The sequence below is a fragment of the Ostrinia furnacalis genome, unplaced genomic scaffold (assembly GCF_004193835.3).
Source record: "Ostrinia furnacalis isolate ACB-3 unplaced genomic scaffold, ASM419383v2 OfSCF0075, whole genome shotgun sequence".
Taxonomy (NCBI): Eukaryota; Metazoa; Arthropoda; class Insecta; order Lepidoptera; family Crambidae; genus Ostrinia; species Ostrinia furnacalis.
The window spans coordinates 13,090-26,088 of NW_021130314.1; the positions used below are offsets into that span (position 1 = coordinate 13,090).

Genomic DNA, 12,999 nt, shown 5'->3' on the forward strand with positions numbered 1-12,999 from the left:
CTTGATTTATTATACAGGGTGTTAGGTAAATGGGTTTATAAGCAGACACTGGCCCATGTTAACGTGTGCATATAAATGGTATGGTGAAGTCAGAAAATTGATATTAGCATTTTAATAATTTTAATTTTCATACAAATCTGATTTGAATAATTTTATTTTGTATGAAAATTAAAAAAATATGATATCACTGACTACACCAACCATACCATTTACATACAATGTTAACATGGGGTGTCGGCTTATAAGCCGATTTACCTAACACCCTGTATAAATAGTTTACTTGTAATTATTTTTATAAAAAAAAAACACTTACTGTTTACAAAACAACACATCGTCAGTTTATTACTGTGGCACATTCGCGACACCCCCGACTTTTGCATGTCGAGCGCATACCGGGATTTGAATTTCGAAGGAAAGCTCGCGTTTCGTCCGTTTATATGAAGTTACAATATGTATGATAGTATTACCGTGCTTTGGGTGTCACGAACTATTTGACATCTGGAATTAGCTTTTTAAACGTAACCAAAACCAAATAACCACAAAATTAAAGCTCTGAAAGCTCTGAAATTGAACCCCTCAAAATTTACAGCACGGTTTCTTCTCCGTCTCTTTCTTGCAGCAGCTGTCTCGCTCCCCCGCGTCGCCCGTGTCCTTCCTCCGTCCCTTTCCCGCAAGCGGTCTGTCTCGCTCGTCCCACACTACGACGCCGTCGCACGCGCATATCCGTTTAGGATTTTGGAATATACCAGCGGATCTAGCGATGATGCCGCAGGCTATACTGCGAAAGATGATGAAAAATAGTCAAGTGAAGGTCGTCGGGAAAAAGTAGTCTCTATTTATTTATGTATGTAGCATTTTATAATATTTTTAATTTTTATGTATGTTGCATTTTTTACTATAAAATTATCACTCCACGGAATTTTACAACAAAACTTTTATAACGGTAATTAAGATATTTCTTCGATAAGATATATTTACCCTCCCGATGATTCAACTTCTGCCAACTCTTCAGTCTGCCCGCGACCATGACTCGTGCAACCGAGTTGAAACGTCGAGAGAGTAAATATCTGGGGGCACGGCAGTGCCCCCACCAAGTCGAGCAAAAAAGCGGCACGGCCGTACCATCCTTTTCTCGAAGCAATTCAGGCCATTTTCGACCGCCTGTAACTTCGTTGTGGATAAAACTAGAAGGCTGAATTTTCATTAGCTATGCAGGAATTGTAAAGACACGGTATATTTAAAATTTCATTCAATTTGAACCAGTAGTTTAAGAATTATAACGGGTCAAAGTTACTTAATTTTGTCACTCACTGACTCACTGACTGACTCACTGACTGACTCACCGATCATCAAAACTCTAAGGCACTTCTAGCAGACCTAGAAGCTTCAAATTTGGAATATAAGTAGTGTTTGGTGTATGAATCAAGGAAAAACTAAAATATTTGGGGGCACGGTAGTGCAACCGCCAAGTCGAGTAAAATTTTTCAATTTCGGTCCAGTTTTCTAGATACATAACTGCTGTCTACAAAATACAAGGGGTGAAATATTTTCTTCAAATTCGCATGAAACCACCCTTTTGATAATACCTATTCAACAAAAAAATAATCGTTCAAATTGATTTATAATCGGCGGAGATATTGCGTATAAAAAAGTTCATCCCCAATTTTCCACCCTTGGGGGTTGTTTTTTCTATTATTAAATTTAAATGGGACCACCCTTGAGGTATTACCTATACGCCGAAAAAAGATTTGTTCAAATCGGTTCATAATTGGCGGAGTTATCGCGTAACAAACATAGAAAAAAAAACATACGGGTCGAATTGAGAACCTCCTCCTTTTTTGAAGTCGGTTGAAAATTATCACTCCACGGGATTTTACATCAAAACTTTTATAACGGTAAATGAGATCCCATCAAAAACAATACTTGTCAAAAAAACCAAGTCTCGCAACTCAGTTGTTCTACGGTAAAAAGTTGTGAGATCCATGTAATACCAAGTCCAGGCCAGGAAATCTTTAACGTTTTACATAAATATATTGACTTGGCCATCGCACTAAATAATTTAATTTTATGTAAAACGTTAAAGATTTCCTGGCCTGGACTTGGTATTACATGGATCTCACAACTTTTTACCGTAGAACAACTGAGTTGCGAGACTTGGTTTTTTTGACAAGTATTGTTTTTGATGGGATCTTACTTACCGTTATAAAAGTTTTGATGTAAAATCCCGTGGAGTGATAATTTTCAACCGACTTCAAAAAAGGAGGAGGTTCTCAATTCGACCCGTATGTTTTTTTTTCTATGTTTGTTACGCGATAACTCCGCCAATTATGAACCGATTTGAACAAATCTTTTTTCGGCGTATAGGTAATACCTCAAGGGTGGTCCCATTTAAATTTAATAATAGAAAAAACAACCCCCAAGGGTGGAAAATTGGGGATGAACTTTTTTATACGCAATATCTCCGCCGATTATAAATCAATTTGAACGATTATTTTTTTGTTGAATAGGTATTATCAAAAGGGTGGTTTCATGCGAATTTGAAGAAAATATTTCACCCCCCAGGGTGCAAAATTCGGGATGAACTTTTTTATACGCAATATTTTTAATTTTTAGTTTTTTTTTGTGTTCACGCATTTGAAGTCGGTTTTTTTAAAAGTTAATTATGTATGTAGCATTTTGTTATCTTTTCCTCTCATTTCTTTCGCTTTAAATTCACTGCCAAACATTTTTTTTTCAACTAAGGCCAACTGACGGAGAATGGGATTAAGTTCGCCTTATACATATTATTATGTATAACAACTTGTGGCATTAAAGTGTAAATAAATAAAATTCATCAAAATCTGTCCAGCCGTAAAAAGAGAAAGAGACAAACACTCACGAAGTACCGCTGTCTCCGTCTACCCTCGAAGTGGGGGAGCCCCCCCTGCCCAGGTCATCGACCTTTGCTGACACTGCTACTGACCGCCCCACTATGTCCCAAACCTGTTGAACGATTACAATATGTACTGAGAATTTGTTTTAATAGCTGACCCGGCGAACTTAGTACCGCCTATGTTCATCAGAAATAATGTAGGATTCTAAAGGTCGTCGCACATTTATCAACCCGGAAAGGGATCGTAACCGTATCAATTTGAGGCGGTCAGTATTCTTTGTATGAAACCCCATACTGCAACGCACACTTATAGATGACCTAAACTGAACTGTCCCACCAAACTCATTGACACCACCATCGACGCGAACATGGCAAAAATTGGAACCAGCGATCCGGTATTGACGGTGGCGCCCCGCTGTCAATGTCACGGATAGGATAGTTCAGTATTTTGTAACGTAAACGCCTCGCCTCGCGGTTGACAGCGCGCGAAAGGCGATGACAGCTCGCGAAAGGCGATGTAGTTGAACGATTTTGAAACGTCAAAATAGTAACCTGGCATTGATGGCAGCGCCCGCCTGCAAATGACATTTCAGTGTTTTCCAAAGTGGCAGATATCGGAACCAGCGATCTGGTATTGACGGTGGCGCCCCCTGTCAATGTCACGTGGGACGGTTCAGTGTAGTTCATCTATACGGTGTTGATCCTTATCCGAGTTGACAAGTGTGCTATGACCCTAAATGACGTCAAGTTTAAAAATATTTACCTTAAGAACATTATCCAATATCCTGAACGTAGCTCGTCCATTTTCATCAGCAACTATGTTCCCCAAGTCTCCCGCGTGTCTACTGCTTTTGGGGTCGTCTGGACCCCCGTGAGGACTATTGTAGGGGTTATAGTGGCCCCCTATTGATTCGCAACCCTAAAACATGTTAAGGTTGTTAAAAGGCATGTGTAAAAATCCTTTAAGGATTTGCCACTGGATACGTTCTGCTGACTGCGGTCAGGGCCCCGATTGCGGTAAAAATTTTCAGCTGCAACGCTACTGGACGACGAACGACGATCAGCTGTTTTACAAATCCGTAGCGCGGTGTCGTTTTGACAGCTAGATCAAACGACTTTGTAACGTAAACGAGTGAAACTGCGCCTTTGCGTAAAAGCTGACAGGAAGCTACTTTTCTCACACGCAAGTCAAACGCTTCACGAATATTTGCTGTGTTTTAGTAAATTTAGTTTAAAAAATAATAAGGTGGTCGGAATTTCGATGGAAAGTGTATAAATCCGTTGTTTTGTCTGTGTTTGCGAGTAATCTTTACAGCGGTACTAAATTGCACATCAGCTGGAATGAAAATGGAGTGTAACTGGAGATGAACTGCGAATGAATTTAAGACATTATGAATGAACGCAAATTGACGCATCAAGTGTGGCGAATCCTTTAAAGAAAAACAGAAAATAAAGAAATTCTCTATTGGTGACCACGGCCTGGTAGACGTAGCGTGGGTAGGCCTCCTACTAGGTTGACCGACGGTCTGGTTAAGGTCGCGGGAAGAGCCTGGATGCGGGCAGCGCAGGACCGTTCATTGTGGTAAACCTTGGAGGAGGCCATTGTCCAGCAGTGGACGTCATTTTGCTGAAACGACAGAACGAACGAACGAAATAAATTCCATGAACTTTTATGACTTACTAGCTTTCCGCCCGCGGCTTCGCCCGCGTGGTATTTTGTCTGTCACAGAAAAACTTTATCGCGCGCGTCCCTGTTTCGAAAACCGGGATAAAATCTATCCTATGTCCTTTCCCGGGACTCAAACTATCTCTATGCCAAATTTCATCAAAATCGGTTCCGTGGTTTAGGCGTGAAAGAGAGACAGACAGAGTTACTTTCGCATTTATAATATTAGTATAGAAGAGTATAGATTTACAAATCTTACCTGACTAAGATCTCCAGCGTCATGCACGTGTAATCCGTGTACACTGGACGGACTTAGCCCATCGATGCTGCCATCCGCTACCAGTGGACCTTCGGGCGTCTGTTGGAACCTGATGACGCCCATCACGTTGGCTTTGCAGCACGACTGGCTGGACACCATCGCTACTGCTGATTGGGTCTCTGGAGAGGATTGTATATTTAGAGAATGTTAAAGTATATTGAGAGAAAGTTAAAGTATATTGAGAGAAAGTTAAAGTATATTGAGAGAATGTCAAAGTATATTGAGATAATGTCAAAGTATATTGAGAAAATGTCAAAGTATATTGAGAGAAAGTTAAAGTATATTGAGAGAAAGTTAAAGTATATTGAGAGAATGTTAAAGTATATTGAGAGAATGTTAAAGTATATTGAGAGAATGTCAAAGTATATTGAGATAATGTCAAAGTGTATTGAGAGAATGTCAAAGTAGATTTAGATAATGTTAATAAAACATTTAGAAAATTTAAATTATATTTAATATTGATTTTAGGCATGAAAAAACTTTATTTTGGGGAGTGAAACTACTTTTAAATATTATTATATCAAAACTACATTTAGAGTTGAATTATTAGACATTTCATCACTCCCATCACGTTTGCTTTGCAGCACGATTGGCTGGACACCATCGCTACGGCTGATTGGGTCGACGATTAGAGACGATGTTCAAGTATGTTGAGAGAATGTTAAAGTTATAATAAACAACTTGAAAAAATCGAACTGCCTATGGCGGGAATCGAACCCACGACCTTTCGCTTGCCGCACGACTGCTCTTCTATTTGAGCTACTTAGACATTGGATGAATCCGTCGAAATTTTTAAGTGCAATACGCTGTTGCGGCCGCGTTTATTCATCAATGTCAAAGTTTATTTAGAGAATGTTAAAGTATATTTAGAGAATGTCAAAGTATATTGAGAGAATGTCAAAATATATTTATAGACTGTCAAAGTATATTTAGAGAATGTCAAAGTCTGAGTAGTGGTGAAGGTCGCAGAAATACCTGGATGCGGGCAGCATAGGACCGGTCGTTATGGAAATCCTTATGGCTGAAACGAATGAATGTACTTACCACCAAACCCTTGTAACACGGCTCGTTTTCCTGACGTTTTGGTGACTACGTCTAACACCACAGCACTCGGTAACGATGTCTCTACAACGATGGCTCCATCTTTGAATACAGCCTAAAAACACATTATTTTGAACTGTATTGCCTTTTGTAGAAGCCACAGAACAAATTGTATAATATTATTCATATTCATTTATTCACATTAGCATAGATATGGATTTTTATCATCATATTACATACCTCTTGTATTCCATCTTTCAATTTTAGTACGCTTAAAGTTTTCTCCAACAGCTGTTCGTCTGGTTTTGATCCTAAATCTACGAGTACCTCCAACTAAAACAAATTATTTACAAAATCAAGCATTCAAGTTTTTTTTAGATCAGTGGTTTCTAACCGGTGGTTCGCGGACCACTGGTGGTCCCTGGAGGCATTCCAAGTGGTCCACAATGTGCACTTGCACACCTTGGTCAAAACCACTTACTAATTTTTGCAGTCAAACTGGTTTTGACCGATTATGAGGTGGTCCCTGACAAGACAGAAATTTGGTAAAATGGTCCCTCATGACTTAAAGGTTAAGAACCACTGTTTTAGATATTATTCTTCCTTATCATAATATTACCTACTTAAAAAGGCATTAACTTAGTCAGTAACGGGACTATTCCCACCTCTCGTTCCCACCGCTGCAACTCTGTGTACAGGGCCGCGCCGCCCCTGTGTGCGATGTGTGCGGCGCACACAGGCGCCAAGACAATAGGGGCGCCGCGCCGCTACTGCCACCTATTTTTTTTTTAAATGGAGTATCGATAAGTAAGTAGGTACAGTATGCGTAACATAAGCCTTGAACACAACAAAACAAATATTATGCTTATTAACCAAGTCTCTCAATATTTATATGTTTATTATGATTCAAGTTTATGGTTCCATTTTTACGCTTAGGCTTAGATTAATAAAACCTAAGCGCTTAGGGTTTTAGTTTACATTACTTACGAGCTCAACGTAAAACGGCGGCAGTTCTTTTGAACCTCAAATAAAGTAAAGTTATTTTGAACCGTAGAGGCGCCGAGTTTGTAATACAAAATTTTTATGACTATGAGTGAGTTTATGAACGCAACCCGATGCGATGCGTGCGAGTTGCGACACAAGCGGGATGGGGTCCCGGGGATTCCCCGCCACGGGGATTTTAACGAACGAGATAGCCAAGTCAAAACCACAGAATACAGGGTGTTTGGCGGAAGGTTAGACAAACTTCGTGGGTGTATAGGTAAGGTCATTTTAAGAATACAAGTTCGCCCATTTTACCCTAAGTGAGCAACTTTTTTTTTAATTGATGTTTTTGTTTATATTTATTTTTTTCCAAAATATGACCTAAAACCTGTTTCAATGTTTTTTCTTGCATGTTTTCAACCAACCGCATTTTTTATTTGATATAGATATCGAATAATAATATGTCTTTAGTCAAATAAAATAAATTTCAGATCCAGATAATGATTGAATTAGATAAGTAATCCAGATAATGATTGAATTGATTGCAATCAAATTAGATAAGTATTTGCCTACGCAAAACAATATAATTTTTCCATACAAAAAATCAAAATAATAATAATTAATATCCCGTAGCTGATCTTAAATTTTCCAGCTTTTAAGCTAAGGTAGAAAAAGCACAAACTATAAATAATAAAAGACTATTAAACACACAGCAAAAACATAAAAGTAATAAAATAAAAGAAAAAAGTGGGATAAAAGGGCGCCCGCTCAGTTTTAATCGGGACACCATGTTAGGATGTCCCGATTAAAACTTTAATTATTTTTTTTAAATACAATTCCAAGTTGAATTTTTTATCGTGGTTTGTACTTTTGTTAAACTTTGGCGGCTCGTAACTAGCTATCCAATCATTATCTGGATCTGAAATGTATTTTACTTGACTAAAGACATGTTCGATATTAAAATAATAAAAGCGATTGAAAACACGCGAGAAAAAAAAAGCAGTTTTTAGGTCAAATTTCGGAAAAACTTAAATGAAAACAAAAATATCAATTAAAAAAAAATTACCACTTAGGGTCAAATGGGCGAACTTGTATTCTTAAAATGACCTTACCTATACACCCACGAAGTTTGTCTAACCTTCCGCCAAACCCTGTATTATAATTTAAGTATGATTAAAATATTCTTGCAAATGTTAGACTTGCTGTTTTTTTAAACATAGCATAGGTAGGTACGTAATAGTCATATTAGTATTATTATGATTAGAAAAAAGTCAGCTTCTTTGTTATTAATATTTAAGTATACAATTCTTTGTATTAAGTATGTAAAAATTTAGTTCGAGTTTTCTTTTTCGTAGTAATTGGCAAGCAGAACGAACGGGATTTACCTATTTAGTATTCTAATTCCTTAGTGGTTTCCAGTTATAATACACTTATGATAATATTATCTAAGTACTGTAAAACTGGAGAACATTTATTTTCGTCAAAATTAACAATTAAAATATTCGTTAAAATTTAAATTCGTTTTTTTATGTCGATTCATTAGAAAAGAGGCGCTTCATAGGTTCCGCACACAGGCGCTGGCGGCGGTCGGCGCGGCCCTGTCTGTGTAGCCAGGATCTACAGCTTGACTGCTCAACCCAACCAGTAATAATAATAATAAATCTTTGGACAATTTCACACAGCGCCAGCTAGCCCCAAAGTAAGCAACTTAATGCTTGTGTTATGGGTGGTAGCTTAACGGATATACTACTTATATACGTTTTTTTTTTAAATACATACATATTATACACAGTAACACCCAGACCCGTCACAGAAATTAAAATTCATCATTTCAATTTCTGCCCGGCCGGGAATCGAACCCGGGACCTCTCGGCATAGTAGTCCGTTCTGAACCACTACACCAAACGGCTGACAGACCAGTGAAGGTCAAGTTTGTCCCGGGGGAAAGTTAAACTGTCATTGACAGTAAGTAAAAATAATACTTTGGGTTATTTACATATAACACACAATGTAATAAGTTCATCAAGTCATTTAGTCTCCATTGCAGGAACATGACCCTCTCTAATTTACCAGAGGCAAATGGAGGACTTGTCCTACACTCCCCACGCTGGCCAGACGGGTTGGGGAGGCCTGATGTTCGCATATTCATCCCTTAGTCGCATTATATGACATCCACGGGAAGAGTGGTGGTGATCAATAGTATATCTAAATATATAAAAGGAGAAACTGACTGACTGACAGACCAACGCACAGCCTAAACGTAGGCACTTGAAATTTGGAAGGGACGTAGCTTAGGTACCGTAGAGGTGCACTAAGAAAGGAATTCCCACGGGAACGGGAAAATCCTTTTGTATGAAACATCTAAACCGCTTAAGTTAGACGCTTGAAATTTGGCATGCAGGTACCTTAGTAAACTTAAAGCTTAGTTACAATATACTGCAAAATTCCCACGGGAACGGGAGTTAGCGGGAAAAAACATTTGTATGAAAAAATCTAAACCGCGTATGATAGATGAAGGGGGTAAAACGGGATCCACGCGTACGAAGTCGCGGGCGGTCGCTAGTTATTACATACATTTATTGACCTCAACCCTCAAGATAGGTATTTTAGTGCAAAATCACACTCATTACAAATATACAAAAGACCTATAGTATTGAGTTCTATGTGCCAATGTCCGTACAGTTAAATAAGTCGCTATAATACAGTATAAATACTTATTAAGTTCTATTGACAAATTATTTTTGGTCCAGAACAAAATGCTTATATTACCTGAAAATTAAGGGGTTTGGACTTGTAAATGCTATATTAAGATGATAATGAATGATCATGATGATATCGCATAATAATACTATACGAATGACTCGTAATTATTCCATTAAAATGGTATAAAGTACATGTACTAAGATTATTGAGTGTCACGCAAAACTATTAAGAAATAATAAAACATTACTTTACCTTAGATGAAAGCATTATGCCTTATTTATTTATCTTTATAAATTTTACTCTTTTTTTGCGGAAATAGTCACTGAATTAAGATTTTCGGTGTTTTTCTAGAACAAAAACAAGTGTGCGTGTTTTTGACAATGACATTTGACAAACAGCTGACATTGACATTGAAATTTCGGTCGGTCCGATTCACAGTTAAGTGGTCCGATTACTATAGATGCCGTTTTCAAAATTAATGTGCTAATTGAAATAAAAAATAATGTATATAATCAATATTTAAATTAAAATATGTAATCAATATTTAAATTAAAATATGTAAATCAATTCACATTAAAATACAATCATCACTTTAATGATTTATACCAAATCTGCATGTGTACCTCCATAGGGATTACCTACTTGTAAAAAAAGAAACAAATAAAATAAGTTTCGTTTATTTCATTAAGGGCTGATTTTTCAATCGTCGGATAACTTTTAACTGCAGAATAAGTTTGGCACATTGACAGTTTTAGTATAGAAAATATGTCAAAATGACAAGTTTATTCTTCAGTTAAAAGTTATCTGACGATTGAAAAATCGGCCCTAAATGTTGCAATTGAAGATCTCTTAAAATGTTTCTGAGGCTGATAATACTGATATACTTCACTAATAGTCATAATAAGTATTTACGCCCCTTTTTCCAAAGAAGAGCACTTCAGGTTCCTTGTTGTGCATGTTGTGCTCCACTTCGTACATTTTCTCTGAAAATGAAAAATATTAGTTATTTTCCAGAAATTATGACAATTGCAGGCCAAGAGCTAAGCTAAAAGATAATGTAAAACCCGGTCGAGTTAACAGTTAACTGGGCACTTGGCAGCCACAGATTAACCGCACTACGGTTTTTTCCCGTAAGCGGTAAACCGCGAAATCGCGAGACCGCCCAAAATGTACGTAAAAATCAGACGCGGGAAAAAACCGCAGTGCGGTGTGCGGACGTTTGCATTGATTTTACATGGTTATAAAATCACGCGTTTAAAAACCGCGGCGGTTTAACCGTAGGACTAGTGGACTCGGCCTTAGAGAGTACTTCTTATGTCTACTACTTTCCTACTTTTTTATATTATTTTTAAATCGGCAGACAGTGGTGACTGAGTTTGTTGCGGCGCTTTTTCTCAGCAGCGCTTACCTACCAGCGCTTCGAGACAAACATTTGGCAAGCAAATGTTTGTCTCGAAGCGCTGGTAGGGCAAAAAAAGAATGAGACATTTATAGGCTCCTTATGAGCATTTGACGATTTGTAAGTACTAATTTAATTAGTCTACACAAATAAAGATAATTTTGATCATGATTTTGTCACCGTGACGTCACATTGACGCTCGTACAGAGACAGGGTGAATGCGGGGAGGTGTACGTACGGGTAAGTGGGAAGGAGAGTCGCATTCCAACGAGGTGCAGTTGTAAGAGAAGTACTTATTCACAAAAGTTACTATGAGGTCCCACAGTGCGCGTCGACGCACAGGGTGACACACGAACCAATCACAGAGCTCTATTCAACGCTGTGCGTTCGATTTGCTGCATTACTTAAGCAAGCATTGTTTGTAAATACGGGTGTAGTTAGTTTAGGCAGTTTTCTTTTGTTTTATCGACTCACCAACTGGTACAACGGCGGCTAACATGTCTGGATGGTGGTGATTGGCTTCACCTGCAAGAAAAAAATAGGTACGTATTAAATTATTCCTACCTACCTCCATCTATCTATGTAAAAAAAACACGGAACACCATCAGTTATCTAAAGATCTTTTACAAACACAGTTTTATTAATACTTGCGTTTCATTACCCACATTTTAAGTTTTCTTAAGGACTTTGGGAATATCCAATATTGTGCAAGAATATTTTATTTCTAAACCTTTTGTAGTTCACTTAAAATAAACTATGTGGGTAGTGTTACTTACAATATTTTGCCATAAAAAGTTGTACTCTATAAATTATATGCAAAGAATGTTATACAGGATGTTCCAAAAACGGCCAACCACGCTTGACTTTGTTTTATGCATAACAAGGCAGGTATTTGACCGCAATCTCACGGTGTTAAAACTGACGGTTAAAACTGGATAGTTAGCTTCAGAATAATAGTAAAAGTTGCATAATAAAAGGTCAACTGCAGGAGTACATCATCAACAGCCCTTTACAGTCCACTGCTGGATTATGAGCCTCCTCCACTATAAGTAGTGGAGGGTTTTGCCATAATCCCCACGCTTGGCAGGCAGGTTGGAGATCGCAGTTTAAAAGATTGCTGTTTTTCAGAGAGTGCTGCTGCCCGTTCTCTGATGTGTACTTAGTCCATAAGTCGCCTCTTACGACACCCGCGGGAAGAGTAGGGTTTGGTGACAAATGTATTCCACTCTGCCGTCACCACACGGTCGGCAGGAGTAGGTACGACCCTCTCCAATTTACCAGAAGTAAATGAAGGATTTGGCATACACTCCCCGCCCTGGGCAGACGGCTTGGGAAGACCTAAGGTTCATATTTCTCCGATAATAGACTTTTATGATATCCTCGGGAAGAGTGGGGGTGGCCCTATTCCACTCTGCTGGAACCATAAGGCTCTTGCCTAAGCTAAGCTACTAATAGAGTGACATTTACCTAGTATCAATCTGGCGTATAATCGAGAATCATAAATCGAACCTTAATTTCGAACTCCTCCTATATTCTTCTGATTAATTTCGTTGCGGGTCCAATGACAGTTTAACTTTCCCCCGGGATAAACTTGACCTTCATTGGTTGAGTTTTTATGGCGGTCAAGCTGTAGATCCTGGCTACACAGGAGTTGCACTTTGCAGTGGTGGGAACGAGAGGTGGGTATTTCTTCAGAGGCAAAATTTTCGATGTCTTTGGGTATAGTTCTGTAACCAACTAACAAAATGGCATGCAATATTTTTTTTTCGTATAGCTTAGCTATAGCCCTATCTGGCGCAAATTACATTTTTTACATAATTGCTGTCTTTATACAAAATAAAAATATTTGAAGTGTGATTCTCTGATTCATATGGTGTGTCCGTTAGCCATTTTCCGGAACAAAATGGTTGATGTAGCATTTTCCTTTTGATATATCAATATAAATTAAAATTATTTCGAAAGCTAATGAGTTGTCCTTCTACAAAAAAAATGTGTCATAATTTTAATTAAGTTTG

The 12,999-nt window shown here is 38.0% G+C and overlaps 1 protein-coding gene across 1 annotated transcript; it reads right to left on the reverse strand.

The window, feature by feature from the left end:
- Nucleotides 1–422: 422 nt before the first annotated feature.
- On the reverse strand, nucleotides 423–9,970 carry Ccs (copper chaperone for superoxide dismutase). The gene is made up of 7 exons (XM_028301530.1): nucleotides 9,838–9,970; nucleotides 6,139–6,231; nucleotides 5,902–6,013; nucleotides 4,798–4,976; nucleotides 3,636–3,791; nucleotides 2,879–2,982; nucleotides 423–778 (listed from the first exon to the last, which is right to left on the reverse strand). The coding sequence occupies exons 1-7, from the start codon at nucleotides 9,850–9,852 to the stop codon at nucleotides 577–579; spliced, it is 861 nt and encodes a 286-aa protein (XP_028157331.1). The 5' UTR covers nucleotides 9,853–9,970; the 3' UTR covers nucleotides 423–576.
- Nucleotides 9,971–12,999: the final 3,029 nt, after the last annotated feature.

Coding starts and splice junctions, on each gene's coding strand:
- Ccs (XM_028301530.1), bottom strand. Junction 6,014..6,138: donor TGAAAGATGGAATACAAGAG/GTATGTAATATG, acceptor ATGTGTTTTTAG/GCTGTATTCAAAGATGGAGC. Junction 779..2,878: donor GACGGAGACAGCGGTACTTC/GTGAGTGTTTGT, acceptor CATCTTTCGCAG/TATAGCCTGCGGCATCATCG.